The sequence below is a fragment of the Lepidochelys kempii genome, chromosome 9 (assembly GCF_965140265.1).
Source record: "Lepidochelys kempii isolate rLepKem1 chromosome 9, rLepKem1.hap2, whole genome shotgun sequence".
Lineage (NCBI taxonomy): Eukaryota > Metazoa > Chordata > Testudines > Cheloniidae > Lepidochelys > Lepidochelys kempii.
This window is the reverse complement of record NC_133264.1, coordinates 63,382,732-63,401,473: the sequence shown is the minus strand read 5'-3', so window position 1 is coordinate 63,401,473 and position 18,742 is coordinate 63,382,732. Positions and strand designations below refer to the sequence as shown.

Here is an 18,742-nt window from a genome sequence, read left to right as displayed (position 1 = left end):
GCACCTACCTACTTGTGCCCAATGGGCTGAGCTCTTTGGAAAATCTGGCCCTTATTTAGGTGCTGAAATGAGAGCTGAGCTGTGCTGGAAATCTGACGCCCAATGCCTCTTGGCTCAGCCAGTGGCACCCAAAGAGCACAGCAAAGGGTGCATTACGTAACAGACGGACGATAGTGATCCAATTGATCAACAGCACCCTGTGATCCAAAGGAAAACTTCTCCAGTCCTCTGGATGCTGGAATGACATACTCCCATAATGCTTATAATTTAATCGAGCCCTAGGAAATGTGCTAGAACAGTGGTATATTTGCCTGTATTTTATCTGCACGGAGGGTGAAGCCCTGGGACCTTATTGAAAATCTGAGGGACAACAACCTTTCTCAGTATACACAGCATGACCTTCAATGGGAGGTAGGTGTGTAAACTGCTTACGCCCTTTTGAAAATCCTGCTAGGTGCCTCGCCACATCTTTAGGTGTCCAAACACCTTTGAACACCTGGCCCAAGGTACTTAGGCACATGTCTAACTTTAAGCATGTTAATAGGCCCAGTGAAATCAATGGGATGGCATGTTGCAATGAGGCATGTGCTTAGGTACCTTGCTGAATGAGTGCCTGGATGACCTGGGGGCTTGCAAAGGAATTCCCCAGAGTTAATTTGCTTTCTGCTGCTTTTCATTCTCTGTTTTAAGCCTGCACAATTGATATCTTGTTTTTATTCAGCTCAGGTATTTGCCTAACACCATCTTTTAAAATCAACCTTGATCTAGCTTCCTCTATAATCCGTCAATACCCACGGGATGGCTTTTGTAGTCTATTGCAGCCAATTGATTGTTCTTTCTAACTTCCAAATTTCCATGGGATAGTCACAATATCCCACTTTAATCCCCACTAATCCATTAAAAATGCCCATGGGATAGCCTCTGTAATCCACTGCGCCTCACGGATGGCATTCTCTAGTTTCCGGCTTTCCCTGGAACATTAACAAAATAATGATTGTTAGATTTATACCAGCATGGCACCTCGCCTTCAGAAGGATCCCACAGCAGAGCCTTGCAAACTAATATAGGGTTCACTTCACCCACAACTGCAATGCTACCCTCTCTGGGGTGAAACATATCAGCTGTTCAACAGTGCACAGCAACACTTGAGGACAGGAAATGAAAAATAGTGTATCCATTCAAATCTGCAGGGGAAATTTAGGTCAACAGCTTGTTGGAATTTGGCCATCACAACAAGGTTAACACTTGTCCACTTGGAAAGAATGCAAGGGGATATTAATGAGTATGAGTGGTCAGTTTTATGTCTCAGCTCAAAGGTGGCACAGCCAGCCATGCAGTGCCTCCTATCTCCATGCTGAGCAATTGGTTCAATGCATGTACACTCAGGTTTTCCAGAGAAATCTTCTTCTGTATGAGTACCCAGCTAGCCCAAGCCTCTCTTAGCTTGTGAGACCTGAGAGGACTGCAGCTAAAACATGGCACGATTATATACAGAAGATGCCGTTTTGTTATGTGATTCCTAATTACTCCCTCAAACCCCATGCAATACTCCACTGTATCTTGGAAACGGCGCACTCTAACTTTCCATTTCCCATGGGACATCTCTAATATTCCTCCTTATTAAATGAGTTGTGCAAATTGAGCAATCTGATTGGCTACTGGCCAAAAGCCATGCTGTTAAGAGAGTAGAACAGCACCAGTTGGAACTCATCATTAGCCTCATCACTCAGGGCTATACTGTGCTTAGTCTGACAGAGGTGTGACTAGATGGGAGTGGGTGCAAGGAGACATTCCGTCCCCCATCCCAATAAGGATCAGCAGGACTCAAACGCAGGTCAGCAGAGCCATCAGGCAGTAGATACTGCCACACTGCAGTAGCTATAACCCTGTGTTTTTGGAGCTGAAGGAACAGGCACCTGGCCCTGGCTCCCCAGGAAGAGGTGTGATTTTAGATAGTAATTGGATGGGCTTTTCTGCAACATGTGGATTCATTACCCTGCCCTTCCCCAAATCCGTGGGGTTTCTACCCCACTGTCAACACTGGAGTTCTGTTGTTTGGCACATGACCACAAAGACTGTGGCTCTGACTTGGATTCTGACCCTTTGCTTAGAACCCCGACCCAAGATCTGACCTCTGGTATTGACTTCGGCATGGAAATATGACCATGGCAAACTCTTCATGTGGGCCAGGATACTCTTTCAGCTCCAAAAAAGCATGTTTTTAGCACTTGAGCTAAAAGAGAATTTTCTTAGGTAGTTGCAATAGTAAGTCCCTTATCCTGTCTCTGCCCCCAGCCACTTGAAGGCAACACTACATTCACTCCTACACACACAAAGCCAGGACATCACAGCAAGACAAGAATGGGGCAATCTTCCTTTCCCGCCCACCCCATCTCCCTGCTCTGGGCCTTCTCATCCCCCACCTGGCAATGTGCAATCTAAACCTGCAATCTAGCCCTCATGTGCTGATTCACAGGTATTTTTTGCCCCGTGCCCAGACCAGTGTAGTGTGGGGTAAGGCCTGGCCTGCTAGGAACAGGGGCAGACTCTGACAGGAATGCTGGAGGGAGTGCTTTGATATCAACCTCTGTAGATGTTTGATGTTTCTGGCTGTTGCGCTGGTACGACAAGCTAACTGTGTGCTTTGCGATAGGCTGGGGGGATGGTGGCGAGGTCGGCTGTGAGTCACACAAATGCAGAGGGAATAAAAACAGGTGAAAAGGGGTTGGGGATGTTTAATGTGTATTTAAAGTTTGATTGTGTTGGCAAGGTTTAAGCAGGTGCTTAAGTGACCCAGCTGAACTCATTGCTTCTAAACGTCACCACAAATCAGAAAGACACCGGATGAAATCAGTTCCCAAAACACTTTGCTTCTGTTTTCCTGGCACATGGTCAGCTATCCTGCTCCACAACCAATAATAACCCCTTCTGATGCTCAGGCACCTCTGCCCCAAATGCTAAGCCATAAAACTATTTTGGGGGCATGTCAAGCATTTCTGAACTAACTCTATGTTGTCTGTCTGTTACTGCTGGTTTGTCTGTGGGGCAGGGACCTGTCTTTTAATAAATGTTTGTCCTGCACCTAGCATGAGGGAGCCCCGATCTGGATTGGGGCCGCTAGGCACCACCATGATACAGATAAATGGCATTAATTAACAATCCCCTTTATTACAGCCATCCCATATTATAAAAGCAAAAAGACACTCCAGGGTGCCCATTATTAGGCTGGTAGTATAGCATTCCTTTGTTATAAGGTGCGCTCAGCCCATGACCTTTTCAGCCAGGTTGTGTAATAGTGGTGAGTGTTATGGTCATTGGACCCTAATGGAGATCAGCACTAGTGACACTTCATTCATTCATAATATAGTGCGGAATGTGAGCCATGCTCTGTAATCTATGATTACCTGTGGGATATTGTCTCTAATATACTGATACCTGTCCGCACACAGTCAGAATGGCTCAGCGAAATTTTTCTATTTCCACACATAAAGAGCAAAGCATACACCATCCATCTAACATAACAGTTATGTACGATTATGGAAAACAATGACGAGAAAGAACCAAAGTAAAGCCTCCATGAGAGAGAGAGAGAGAGCGAGAGAGAGCGCAGTGTGTGCATCTCCTCTGCAACAGGCTGCAGAAACTCCAAGACCAAAATAGCAGCTGTCTCTGAACAGAGGCAGGGTCCTTATAAATGTAAAGGTGCAAGTGCAAAGAAAAAGGGCATCTCAGTATCATAGCTGCATGCAACACAAGGTGTTTGGGGCCAGAAGAGAAATGCAAAGAGTAGCACCAACTGGTATGACCTTTCACAAGGTGCAGCCTGCATTCCACTGGTACAGCTCTGCCAGCCATTTGGGAGTGGAACATGATCCTGATCTGGCCCCAGCCTGTTTCTGGAGCCCTGTGTCAGGCTCCTTGAATCCTGAGCACTTGGAACAAAGATTGTTATTCTGGATAGTTACCCTGAGGAACCTGGGGAGAAACTACTTGTGCCTATGTCCCTTCAGGGCTAGGCACAGTCTTCTCCTATATATAGGTCCAGTGGCCCCAGACAGGCTGAACACTCTGCCTGAGAAAAGGAGGGGATGGCAAAGAGAGGTAAACCTACCCATGAGAGTGGGAGCCCATCATGGTCAAAGCCAAACTGGTCTGATTAGAAAGCTAGCCTTTGATGCAGCTACTGAGGGACTCTGCCAGACTTGTGCATGGAGGATGTTCCATAGGCAGGATCCCTGAGCAGAAAATGTCTTGGTTCAGTTTAGAACTGTGCTGAAAAATCCTAAACACCAGGTAAAGAAGCACAAAATCACATTGTCTCCTTTCTTTTCTGTGCATGGCTCTAATGCTGTGCAAGACAGCCCAGAGGGCAAAATCCTTCATTCATCTGCAGGCCAGTTACAGCACTAGAAGGCCTGTGCTGCCCTATCAACATGTGCTACTTCCTGACTGAAGGGAGAAGCTTGAGGAGCCAGGGGGTGATCAGTCCCATGAGGTTCTTCGCTGTGCATCCCTCAGTGTGGGTTTTGTGAGGGAGACACACATCCTCTAGGAAATGTAGAAACCAACTAAACGCAGTATTGCCAACCGCACATGTTTGTAAAGCCTGAGCCAGGCCCCCCAAAATCACAAAATTGACTTTAAAAAATCATGAGATTTCAATAAATAATCCAACAAATGAGTTCTTTTTCATTTGCCTTCTCGTTCCTGAATCTTTCAGGGACACATGTTCAAGCTTTTCTCCACAACAGTAAGGTCTAGAAGCTTTTTTTTTAACGAAATATCAGATTCTCATATAATCATATAAGACTCCAGGAGCTGAGGCTTTAAAAAAACAAAATATTGTGAGAGTCACACTATAACTGTGAGTTTTGGCAATGCTACTAATTTGCTATCACATAAGTCACTGGACAGCTGTCATAGAGTAACAATATTCTGTCACTATAAAATCCCTTTTTTGCCGGTTTCATTTGTTCTGGTTTTGCCTTGAATTTTAGTTTTTCAGAGTCTTTTTCTCCCTTCCCCCCAATATAGTTGTCACAGGCAATAAGCTGCTTTTGCTGCAAAACAGCTGAAATTTCTCCACTGATGATGGGAAGTGGGGAATTTTTCCCCTGGGAGCAATTGTGGGGAAATTTGCAATTATCCTTCATCATGGAAAAGATGCTACTCACTGGTGAAAGTGGCATCACCTCAATTTCTACCACGTGGATGGAATCCTTTTTCACGTAGAAACATTTCCCCTTATTAAAGATGGCACAGGTCAGAGAGCATCATAACATCCACAAACGCCATGAATATTGGGTCTGCTTCCACCACCCAAACTCAAATAAAGTAGCCCAGGGACCTCCCTATTAGCCAAAAAGTGACACAGATAATGTTTTTTTAAAATCCTTTACCTTTGTATTAATCACACCTGAGATTATGAACATTGGCGGAGCTGTATTTATTGTCCACAATGGATGTCCTTTGTTTATTTTTGTTTATTTACACTTCACTCAAAGCTTGGGCATTGATGGTAGATAGAAGATGAAATGAGCCAATTTACAGTCACATCTAGTGGCCCTAGCAGAGACCGGTCCCCATTGTGCTTGGTGCAGCACAAATATATAGTGAGAAATAGTACCTGCCCTGACAAAATTGAAACCTAAATAGGTAAGTCCTGCAAAGGCCAGGACAGGAACCCCAGGAACAGAGAAAGTGAAATGACTTCACCATGGCCACACCAGGGATTGACCACAGCTCTCCTGAGTAACAGACCGCTGCCCTGCCGACTGGACCTCACCGTCCTTTGCTACGTCACTGACACACCAGCCTCTCCTGGCTTCTTCCATGCCCTAGTGTTGAGGGGAGTAATTTGTTGCCAGACTTTACCAATAGCCCATTACCCCCATACGAGCTCAGTTGTGCTGGATGGTGCACTGGGAGGGGGGCAAGGCAAGGCTGCATTCATTCCCCACCCCACCCCTGCCACTCCCTCATGAGGGGCTGGAGTGAGTGGGCGCTTAGCGCTGTGTGCTAGCCTTAAGGTGCAGGTAGCTCGTTCAGGGATGTGAGAAGGATTCTCATTCCCCTGCCTGGGTGTGTCATCCACTTCACAATAAACACCTGAGTAAGCCCATAGGGGCAAATTCTGATGTTGAATAATATCTTGGTGTACGAATAGCCAATGGCTTGTCATGTGGGTTAAAGTACTACTGAACCAAAGCAAGGGTATCAGGATCAGATCTTTAGCCACTTTGTAACCCCCTGCTTCTGGCAGCTCCCCTCCATCCCTTGCCCGCTCTGATATGACTCAGGCATACTCTCTGTGCATAGACTTCACACTTGCTTCCCAAACCCCCTAGGAGACAGACCCCATAAACCTTCATCTTGTATTTTCAAAGGAGGACGCAGGCTTCTTAAACTGTTGGGTCTGCAAGCTGGTGGCCTCAAGCAATTAGTGACATCTCCCACTTGGCATTCCAGTGACCAGGCCGGATGGTCTCTGCAGCCACTCACACCGGTGTGAGCCGGAGATCTCTCTCTGACTGAGCAAATAGAAGCTGTGCTAAGCTCAGCTCAGTTGGAAGTGGCGCTTTGTGGATCTTAAATCCATCACTTGTCTTTCTTAGAGCAGGGATTTGGGAGTCAGGAATCCTGGATTCTATTCATGGCTTTGACACTGAGTCACTGCGTGACCTCAGGCTCTCAGATACCATGGTGATGAGCGTGGCATAAATGCCTAGACAGCTAGATTAGATTAGATAGACTTTGTGCGTTTGACAGCTCTTTGTGTAGCGTCATTGTCAGTTTCCCCTTATAGTCAGTCAATTTCCTTTGTTGTTTCTGTGGGTCTTTCATGTGGCAACATGAGAGAGAAACATATATATATTTAGATGGCAAAAACTTGGTTGTAAAACCACAAAAATTGTCAGTGTGTATGTGGGGGCAGGAGGGGAAGGGGAAGGAAGACGGGGTTCTTGGTGGCAGTGGTAGGACCTTTGGAGGGAGAAGAAGCATAGACTCATAGATTCCATGGCCAGAAGGGACCATTGCGATCATCTAGTCTGACCTCCTGTATAACACAGGCCAGAGAGCTGCCCACAATAATTCCCAGAGCAGATCTTTTAGAAAAACATCCAAGCTTGATTTAAAAATTACCACTGATGGAGAATCCACCACGACCCTTGGTAAATTGTTCCAGTGGTTAATTACTCTCATCGTTAAAAATTTACACCTTATTTCCAATCTGAATTTGTCTAGCTTTATCTTCCAGCCTTTGGATTGTGTTAGACCTTTCTCTGCTAGATTTAAGCAGCATAATCCATTGGATGGCACATAAGACTAGGGACTCAGAAAACCTGGCCTTCTATTCCTGGCTTTGTCACACACCTGCTGTGTGACCTTGGGCTACTCTCTGGGTTCTCTCCCACCCTTTGTCTATTTATATGGTAAGCTCTAGGGGCAGGGACTATGTCTTGCTATGCAAATATATAACCACTTGGACAGTAAGGCCCTGATTTTAACTGGTGCTCTCATAATAAAAAATAGTATCAGGAAACTGATAAGAGAATGATTTTTTTTCTTATAAAGCCTTTCCTTGTGCTCCTAATAGCACCTGTGTGATTAAGACTGAAAGGGTTTTAAAAATTCACATGGCTTGTCTCTGCTGAGGCCGGCTACACCTTTCACACTTCACTCAGCTTGAAAGGTGAGGCTGGCAGGTCAGCTCTGTGCTTGCCAACCACGGGCTGGCCAGTTAGTGCCCCCCTGTGGTGTTGGTTTTCTGAGTTGGGAAGACATCAGACTGAGAACCCACCCACTCATTTCAGACAAACGGCCATCAGTCTGCTGTCTGTATATTTTAAAGTCCAGCACTGCAGCGTGAATGGCTGCTCCCTGCTGCAGAATGTCCAACAAGCTCTCTGAGTCAGTGAGGAAAAAAATACTGCGCTGTCTCTTTAAGGAGATTTGCATAGGAGGTCCTAACTACAGTAGTTATTGATTCTGATGTTTTAAGTGTTATTCATATCCCATTAAAGGATAATGTCTAATTTACAGGCATAGGGTCTCAGTAACAGTACACCCAATCACAAGGAAGCCTTAATGACACTACTTTCCTATTTCTGGTAACACACAATTAATACATCTTTTCATTTCCAGTTTAGATGGGCCCCCCCCATTTGCTAATTATTTTTTTAGTCATTTTGTGATTATCTGTAAATATTTCAGCACTTGGAGCTGCTAATGACTTGAAGGAAAAGTCAACATGGTGTGTGGCAAAATTTCCTTCCCCTCCTCTTCTGGAATCGTGCAACAAATCACTCAGTAAAACACACACAAGAAGAGGGGATTGATTTCTTGGGGATGGTGCCCACTCAGAGGGTTTGGATGGAGGTGGAGACTAGAACCCACTAAGACTTTGATCACCTAACAGACAGAGGGTCTCCTCTAGCTGGCCACAGTTAGAGTAGCAGGTTCTTTTTTCTCTCTGTGGGCCTAGCTGATAGCCAGCAACATCACATTTACTCACCTATAGAATCATCATAGAATCATAGAATATCAGGGTTGGAAGGGACCCCTGAAGGTCATCTAGTCCAACCCCCTGCTCGAAGCAGGACCAATTCCCAGTTAAATCATCCCAGCCAGGGCTTTGTCAAGCCTGGCCTTAAAAACCTCTAAGGAAGGAGATTCTACCACCTCCCTAGGTAACACATTCCAGTGTTTCACCACCCTCCTAGTGAAAAAGTTTTTCCTAATATCCAATCTAAACCTCCCCCACTGCAACTTGAGACCATTACTCCTCGTTCTGTCATCTGCTACCATTGAGAACAGTCTAGAGCCATCCTCTTTGGAACCCCCTTTCAGGTAGTTGAAAGCAGCTATCAAATCCCCCCTCATTCTTCTTTTCTGCAGGCTAAACAATCCCAGCTCCCTCAGCCTCTCCTCATAAGTCATGTGTTCTAGACCCCTAATCATTTTTGTTGCCCTTCGCTGGACTCTCTCCAATTTATCCACATCCTTCTTGTAGTGTGGGGCCCAAAACTGGACACAGTACTCCAGATGAGGCCTCACCAATGTCGAATAGAAGGGAACGATCACGTCCCTCGATCTGCTCGCTATGCCCCTACTTATACATCCCAAAATGCCATTGGCCTTCTTGGCAACAAGGGCACACTGCTGACTCATATCCAGCTTCTCGTCCACTGTCACCCCTAGGTCCTTTTCCTCAGAACTGCTGCCTAGCCATTCGGTCCCTAGTCTGTAGCGGTGCATTGGATTCTTCCATCCTAAGTGCAGGACCCTGCACTTATCCTTATTGAACCTCATCAGATTATAGGCACAAATCCAGTGTTAGAAGCATTGTCCTTACAGAGAGCACTAAGGAATTGGGTTAAAGCACTGCAGTTTGAAATCCTGCCATATGGGGTTAGCAGTGTAGAATATAGTAGGACTTTTATTTTGTATATGGTAACAAGGGGTTATGTGCCAGGGGAAGGGACATTTCTGCAACCCTGGGAAAGTTAGGCTCTTTGTCACACCCCCATTCCATACTTTCCAGTCAGGCTTTGGCTCTTTATCCACAGGTGAGGGTGGCTTGGCCACTGAAGCCTCCTGGGGAAGGGGATATCCCAATTAACCACTTAGTCAGCAAAAACACACCAGAAGGTGTCCACACAGCTCATTGGCCATGGGGGCAGAGCAAGACGGTACCTTGTTGTCAAGCAGATTAAGTTTGACGATGAACTGAAGGGCAGTTCTGCCCGGAGATGTGACTGTGAAAAACGGCATCAGCTTCCTCCACAGATCTGCTCCCTGTGTGTCCAGAGGCCTGTCTGCTATCTGCACTAACATACGGTTTAAAAATGGTTAGCATTGCGGAGCCGACTCCGTGAAGAGGGAATGAGCTAGAGTCTAGTCCCTCTGGTGCCGCAGCGGCCGGCTTGTTTGCTACATTCCAGTTACATGGCCAATCAGTTACACCTATGCAAGTCCGTGGCTGGGTGTGGGATCCTACAGGTATCACTGGGGGCAGCACTGGAAGGCAGTGGGGCTACACAGGTGTCAGTGAGGGCATCATTTGGTCTGTAGAAGTGAATTAGTAGTGATGAAGGAAAGAATCCAGCTTCTCTCTCAGTTCCCAGGGTGAGTTGGCAGGGGGGAGGCAGTTAGAAAAATCCACCTTTTCTCTAGTAAATTGGGTATTGTTGATGTGGAAAGCCTTTCAACCCAGTGGAGCGTGTACGTTCACTTTCCATTGGTAACTTCATTGCCCAGTAAGCTGCACTGCGGCGTAGGGGTAGTGCGACTGGAGCTCTGTACTGTTCTAACCCGGGCCCTTTGTGTTTCAGGTAACCCTGTTACAGTGGGAATGAGCATCCATATCTCCAGCATTGACCAGATTTCAGAAGTCAACATGGTAAGTCCAAAAAGAAGCAAAAAGCCCACAAACTTTACCTATCTTTTGGTGAGAGAGAAATCGAAAGCCGTGACTACTCAGAGTCATTAGAGCGACAGGAGTAATTTTATTTTTTTGCAAGACTTTGGGGGCTAACATAGGAAGGGTGGCTAAATTCCAGTGTGTGTAATTAAGTTTGGCTTCCCTGCATTCCTTCTGCAGTTATTCTTCATTTCTCCTCCCAAAATGGTGTTGCATTATTGGTGGTGCAGAATGTCTTTCATGTTCCACTCCAGAGGTAGTTGCATTTCTGTGGCAGGTGTGGGATATGCAGAGTAAAGTGATTAAGGTTCTTCCTGGATAAAATGTAAAGTGTTCATGTGCCATTGCTGTATATGTAGCAGGACCAAAACAAAGAATGGGGGGTGGAGTGGGAGGGGGGCAGGCAAGGGTAAGGATATCTAACATCCCTTCCTACTCTCCAAAGGAACGTGTTCCTCTCTCAGTATGACACATGTAATGGTTTGGTTCTGTGTGCCTCACTCCTCGTTCCCCATGATTCATGATTCCAGCAGACCTGCGCCACTGAGAATGTACATGACATTTGCTGTCCAGCTTCAGCCAGATTGCAAGATGATGCTGAAATAAACCCTATATTCCAGCATGTGAGGGATCTCTGGCATGTATGTACACCCCATTCTTGATAGTAGATTTTGCCTCTGTAGTGTCTCAGATCATTGGGTGAATGCAGGTAAAGCTGCTAGGTTTCTGCTAAAGATCTACTACCTATATGAGCACCTCTATTCTGGCTGGATATCTGTGCAGCACTGAGCCCTGATTACGCTACAGAGTTAGATCGATATAAAGCAGAGTTAGGTCAACATAAGCTGCAAACTTCTACACTAAAATGTAGCTCCCACCGATGTAACTTGCCCACTACACCGACCAAGAGGCATAGTGCATGGGTTGATGTAGTTAGGTCAGTGCAGTGTCAGTATAGACACTGCGTTTTGACATCAGCTGTTGCTGCCTTTCAGAAGCCGTGCCACAGTGTCCCCACGCTGGCAGATAAATTGATGCAGGCGCTCCTGGTGAAGCCAGGCACCGCTGACACAAGGAGCGTAGTGTGGACGTGCAAAACCGATTCCATTATTTTGATGACTGTGCATTGGCATAACTTAGGTTGACTTAATTTTATAGTGTAGACTTGCTAAAACGCTGTGAGTTCTTTGCTACTGTCTTTTAGGGCTCTTAGATGAGCATCTCTAAGAGAATGGCTGCTGGTTTAACTGTATCAAATGCTCCATCAAGAGCATGGCGGGGGACCTTTCCTGGGCATCATAGACATTTCTGCTAGCCTTTAGTGGTTAGACCTCCAAAGAGCAGATGTGTTTGTTTGCTGCTCTTTTCCAGCATCACAGGGCCAGCGGTGGCATTACAAGTCAGCATGTGTCCAATGACTGCTGCTTCGAACACTTGCCTTACAGTAAAAAAAAAAAAAAAAAAAAAAAAAAAGGAGTACTTGTGGCACCTTAGAGACTAACAAATGCCACAAGTCCTCCTTTTCTTTTTGCAGATACAAACTAACACGGCTGCTACTCTGAAACTTGCCTTATGGTGTTTCAGAGACTGTCTGGAAACAAGAATATGCTGCCAGAGATGGAGATGCCTGTGCTGAGATGGGCTGGGTGGGTTTAACGTCAGACTAATGGGTTGGTGCGTCTCTCCCTGGTCAGGAAAGAGATTCCTGACCCCAGATGAGCTGATCCAGGGGGGTCAATGGACTGAGTGTGGGAGGCGTGTATCTCCCCCATGTTTTCTTCCCCACATGCTGGAAGTTGGGCCTGGTGACTGTTTAGCAATGGGATCGCTGAGCATCCAGCCCTGTGGGCATTCAACAAAGGACAACTAATTGCTGAGTTATGAGGAAAAAGGCCCCTCTATCTGCCCTGAGGTCACCCCCAGGAAGCTTTTCTTCTGGACCTGCTGCTTTTGAAAGGCTGTGTTTGGTGGAAGGGTGAAGGAGACATTCACTGGAGGTTGTTCTTTTGTTCTCTCGGTTCTGAACTATGTAGAAGAACCCCAGCCTTACCTAGAGCTCCCTGGCCAGTGAAGAGAATTAAAACCTTTGTGTCCCAATGCTCCTGCCCTGTTTCTCTGTGTCGGACACCCCTGTCTGATTTCAGTGCCCACCAGTGCTCCTGCTCTTGGTTTGTGTGTGGGAAGTGGGATGTTTAGGAGTAGAGGGGGGACACTGCTGTTTCAAATCTTCTCTACGCTTGGAACAGCTTGGGCCAAATTCAGCTCTGTTGAGTTGAGTGGGAATTGCACTCATCTGCATCAGGGCTGAATTTAGCTCATGGTGTGTCCATGTTCTCAGATGAAACCATTTGCATTGCAAGTTCTTGCACAGTAAAGCCTTGGAGTGCTGCATTGAGGCCTGGGTTTGCCATGGATCTGTCCAGGACAGGTTAGATTTCCCTGCAGTTCAACCCTCAGCCTTCCAAGTGGCACATACACTTTTCATTGCACTTCTAACAGCTTGTCTTGTGGGACAAACTCACATTCCAGTATAGGTTTCTGACCCCCAATACTGTACACCTCACAATCTTTAATGTATGTCTCCTCACAACTCTCTTGTGAGATAGGATGGTGCTATCACCCCCTGTTAGGTGGGGAATGGAGGCACTGAAAGTTAGGTGCCAAAGTGCCTTTGAGAATCTGAGCCTGCATGATTTGCCCTACATCCATGGCAGGAAATTGAATCTAGGCCTTCTGCATCTGGATCACTGGACCATTCTTCCTCCCACTGTGCTAACACCACCCCTCAACCTGATGCAGTCATCCTGCCAAATGCAGTCAGCTCAGCCCGCTCCTGGAGAGCAGGCCTTCCACCTCTGTGCCATGTCTGTAGCGTCTCCACTGGCAGACTGGTGCTGATCGCATCTGTGCTGAGTCTACATGAGAGGGTTCTCCACCTATCTACGCTGGCTATGGCCGGTCCATACCAGGATAGATGGGGGCTCTCTGCTTCCCACCTTGGGTACAATGAGCCCTTCTTAGGAGAACTGTCCTACCTGCCTTGTTGGGTCTGTCGTGTCCTCACTGGAGGGGCATTTCTCTCTCCCATGCAGGGTATGACAAGATTTGGCTCCTGCCTATTCCGCGAACCTCATGTGCTGTCTCCTAGGAGTGTGTCCTGCCTGCCTGTACATGATATTCTGCAGGACTAGTCTCCTACCTGTGCCTGATGAACCACTCAGACTCTCGCTCTGAGAGTGTGGCTTTCTCCTGTGATTTCTCCACATGTGTGTATGGAGGAGGGGAACCTTTGCTGAGAAGTGTTGTGTCTGCCCATGCTGGGGATGCCTGGTTCTGCTGGGGAAGCTCATTGGCAGAGATTTCTTCCCCCCTGTGCTGGCTCTACGAGACTCACTGGACTGACGTTCTTCCAAGCTGTGACTATTATGTCACGTTCTTAATGTGGGAGCTTTCTCCCTGGCTATGCTGGGGGCTCAGGTTCTTACTGGGTTTAGTGTGGTACCCTTGATGGACACACTAAGTATACCCAGTAAGGAGATGGTCTGGTCCAGTGGGCAGGGCACCAGAAGTCCTGGGTGTTACGCCTGTCTCTGCCACTCACCGGCAGGGAAACCTCAGTCAAGTCACTTTCCTGAGCTGCTGTTTTCCCCTCCCACACTTCGGCTTGTCAATTCGGACTATAAGTGGGGTGAGCAGCACCTCTTAGATACATATCTGTAAAGGGTCTGGCATGATGGGATCCTAATTGACATGAGGACCTTGAAGTGCCACTGTAACTTAAAGAATGAGAAGAGGAGAGGCAGCTCTGAAAGGGGTTGAAGACTGGAGCCATCTTAACAAGAAGACATTAAGGGAGCCAGGGGTAGTTTTATTCCCTGTGTGATGTGAGTTTCTGCACTGAGCAGGTTTTGACTTCTTGTTCTCCGCGCTGGGTAGCAAATCCCCCTGGGGAAAGATCAGTGTCTCGCCCTGGGTCCGGGCACAAGGATATCTGCAAGAAAAACAAGGCATTTCTCAGGACATTGAGATCAGGAAATAACCGTTCAAGGAATAAATTAAAAGTGCACAAGCGGGACTCGGTTGCCATGGAAACCAGATAGCTTCTATTGTTACACAACGAGCGCTGTTCATTACTGCCCCTTGTAGGATAATTAATTAATCCCCAAATATCCCCTTCTGGCACAATGGGTGCTGCTGCTGTGATCAGAGTGCCCCCTCACCTGCCAGGTCCCTTTGCTGTGTTTACCCTCTCTTGGGGCTGCAGGTTGCAGCAGACCGGGCACAGAGAGAATGGTGGTAAATACTGGAGGTTACTGGATGCTGTGCTGTATTACACAAGAAGTTAGTTTTCATTGAGATTCCAGCCAGATACAATGCTGCAAGGTAATGCAGGTCTGTCCTACAGCGATACAGTAGTTTTCTGAGTGTTGTAATACAGAGGAGATGATGCAGTAATATCTCAGAATGGGGGTGGAGGGCGGGGGGTGGAGTTTCCTATGTGCTCTAATGTAGCAGAGGCAATGCAGTTGTGTCTCAGGATTGGAGGCTTCCCGGTGCCGATTTGGTAGAGCAGATTCAGTTGTGTGTTAGTTAGTGCTGGAGGTTCCCAGATGCTGTGCTATCTAATGTTGCAGAGGCAATGCAGTTGTGTCTCAGGGTTGGAGGCTCCCAGGTGTCGATTTGCTAGAGCAGATGAAGTTGTGTGTTGGTGCTGGAGGTTCCCAGATGCTGTGCTATATTATAGCAGAAGTGATGGAGTCATGCCTTAGTGCAAGAGATGCTTGGCTGTACTGCTGGAATTGTAATATCTTCTCAGTGACATTATAATTAAAGTGCACTTCTCTGAAAAATGGCTGTGGAAAAAATAACCCCTTCCTGCTCACCAGAGCTGCTCCCTGCATGTATTCAGACTCCTATCCTCTGACTTTACTCACCAAAGTAATGTTTTATTCTTACATACTCCCCCTAGCCTTGCAGAGCCAACTCTGCTAAGACTGAGCAGGAGCTTATTCTGCCTTCTTCTTTGTTTAACAGGATTGTTTGCTAAGTTCCAACCATTTACACTGATGTGAACACCGGTCCTGGATTCCATGTGCTGAACCAGGCAGGTATTGATTAAGGTTCTGCCAGCCAAATGCAGCCTTCATTACAGGTGACAATGCAAAGGAAAGAGTCTAGTTTGACCCCTCTCAGATCTCCAGATGGATTTGCAAGGCTGAAAAATAAAATCGTATAAAATTACCACACTTGATCTAGAAATCATTGAAAACAGAGCTGGGCAAATAATGGAAACCCAGTGCCTGTGAATATTGGTAAAGGAAATTTGCTGTATAAATTCTCTGCCAAATGTTATCCAACCAGCTGTGACTAGGAGACGATGAACGTGGAGCTCCATAATGCCATTTCTGTGGAGTCATTTTGTAGAGTATGGCAGAAGTGTAATATGGCATTAGGAAACCTAGAAATTGCCAGACTGGATCAGCCCATGAGTCCATTTACTTTGCTATCATCTGACAGTGGCCAGTACCAGTTGCTTCAGAGGGAGTTGGAAAAACTCTGAGTCAACAGTTATGGAATAATCTATCTATGGTAGAATTTCTCTCCTAACTCCCATCAGTTAGAGGCTGGCGCTAACTCTTTCTCTGAAGGTTACTTTTGGAGATGAAATTCCTCCGACTTGTTCTCATGCTGCAGTTCAGATAATCAGGAAGTTAATAAAAATCCCTTTAGCCATTCATATGTTATCTGAGCATGGGAGTCAGTAAGGATGGGAACCCCAAACCAGCTATCTGTGCTTGAAAAAAGAAAATACTGTTACCCTCTGTGACTTTTCTACTGGATCTCCTGCTCTGAAGTATACAAAAATGTGAAGCTTAATAATATAACAAACCCAAAAAGCAATATATAAGCACCATGGACAGCACCGTTTACGTATTCAGCTGCTCTCCCTGTATTGCAACTTCTTGTGGCTCCCATAATTTATTCATCCCAGGATGCACTCCTACATCTGCAAAATCATTGTTTGAGTTTTTGTAATATCATTAGCTTTAAAATTTTATAAACCTTGGTGCAGGTGACAAGTTGAAAAGTTATGGGAGGGTTATTGTTGCAGGGGAAAGGGTCAGGATGGAGCTTCCCTGTGGAAAAATTTCCCAGTGATGTGCATGAAGATGGTGCGATGTATAGGATATTTGTAGTACATCTGCTTGATGAAGGTGTGCAGTAAAATCAGTTAGAATGTAGGAGGGGGCAAGGTGCCATGCAGGACTGAACCTGAAGGCTGGGAATATGGTCTGGCCGCCTTCTCTTATAACTGCTCAATGCTACACTCCACTATCTGTGTGCATGTTCGTGAGAGCGACTGCATCGCGGAAGGCACACTGCGCTATGTCGGTCTGAATTAAGGAAGTTAACGTATTGTGCCTGCTATTTTCCAACCTGTAGAAACTTATTTGAAAGCCAAATTTCTTCCTACGAGGCAAAGGCAACAGTCTCTATGCAGGCGGTATGCAGCGTGTGCCCAGTGCAAGTTATAAACAGAGCTGCTTTTGAGCTAGCTGAGTGCACAATACTGAGCCTTATTTTAACGTGGGAGATGAGGGTGCACACGGAACATGAGGGTTCTCAGGACCTTGAAGGTCCAGGCCTACAGTTTCTTGATCCTTCACAAACAGGGATAATTCTATATCTTTAGTTTGAGTTATCTGTCTATCTCTATTTCAAATATGCCTTTCTTTGTGGTAGCATCTGCCCACATTAAGCTTGGCAGTATTTTGTATTCTCACTGGAATGTGCATATACACTTGCTCTTTGTTTTTTTATTATTATTATTTATTATTATTTTCACTTTAACCTTTGTGTGTGGGTTACTGCTGATGTGGCGGATGAGCCTGGGGAGATGTGGACGCTATAAGGAGTGGAGCTATTAGACTCCATAGCTGAGAGGTATTTGATCCATGCACAAAAAGCCAATTGCATGGGCTCAGTCCTGTGGCCATGCAGAGCTCCTTGCAGGATTGAGGGAGGGAGGGAGGAAGGAAGAATGAATCTGTATGAGAAGGAAAGCAGAGTGGGCACCTCAGTGTATATATATGATCCCCCAACTTCAATTCCTTCACAAACCTGTCTTCTTAGTAGGCAAACTTTCTGGATTAAATCTTGGTCCCTACGAGAGTTTTGACTTTCACCTCACTGGAGCCAGGATTTCATCTTCTATATTTAAAGTTACCAGTGACGGAAAACACCGTCATTGCTACAAGGATTCACCAAAGGTAGTGATGACCTAACGAAGATTGAGAGTCTACTGTTCCCTCTGTCCTTTTCAAAGATATAGTTATCTTTAACTCTTAAAATAGGTTTTCCTCCAGAAAAGCCCAACTAGGGAAATTACATGCAATAATTTACTAGAAGTAATGTGGGTTAGTCTCTCTGTTCACTGCTTCTTGATGCCCAAAGGTTTTAGAACATAGAGGAGATGAAGCATTTATGTCTTGGTGATGGAATTTCTTAGTGGTCTACTATCTTATTCCAGGATACAAGTGTTCTCATAGCATTCAGGAATTTCTAGCACTGTGACACGACTGCATTACCTGCAATATATTACAGCACAGCATCTGGGAATTTCTTGCCCAGAATATTAAGCATTCTGCTGTAGTATAATGCAGTCATATGCTAGAAGTTATGAGCTGTAATATACTGCAGGTGATGCAGTCATGTCACACTGCTGCAGGTTCCTGAATATGGTAGTGTTCCAATATAGCAGATGCAATATGCTGCCCTGTCTTGGTGCTGGGGAGGGGTTCAAGGTAGCTGGCTTGTGACATAACAGAGGTGATGCGGATATGTCTCTGGGGAATTCCCAGGTGCTGTGCTGTGCTACAGCAGAAGTAGTGCAGTCCTGTCTCAGTTCTGGGGGTTCCCTGATGCTGAGATTTAATGGGATATTGCAGACATATCTCAGTGCTGGGGGTTTCCTGACACTGTGCTATAATATAATGCATCACAGCTGGTATTTCTCTTTGCTTTCTACTGCCAAAGAGCTCACTGTAGTACAGCTTAGGTCACGTAGTTATTTTCACTGGTTCAAGTTCTTGGGTGCAGTGCTGTAATTTACTGTTTGCTTGTGGATGTTTACTTGTGAAGCCAAACAGCGGCTATTTTGCATACATGTAGCCATACCTCTCCCAAAAGAGGGGGCTGACAGAGAATGAAAAGGCTGATTCTGAACAAAGCTTGCTTCCTTACACAGTTGTCAATCCTGCATGCTACACCATCACGAGCCCAGCATGCTTACACTCCTGCCATCATTCTCGCATCTCA

General features: G+C 46.0%; 1 protein-coding gene across 1 annotated transcript in view; it reads left to right on the top strand.

Moving 5' to 3' along the window:
- Positions 1 to 18,742, top strand: part of LOC140916937 (gamma-aminobutyric acid receptor subunit beta-4) — an 87,971-nt gene that overhangs the window by 20,955 nt on the left and 48,274 nt on the right. Inside the window, exon 3 of the mRNA XM_073358834.1 lies at positions 10,335 to 10,402. Within this exon, the coding sequence (XP_073214935.1) occupies positions 10,335 to 10,402 (68 nt within the window). The remainder of the gene's footprint in view (positions 1 to 10,334; positions 10,403 to 18,742) is intronic.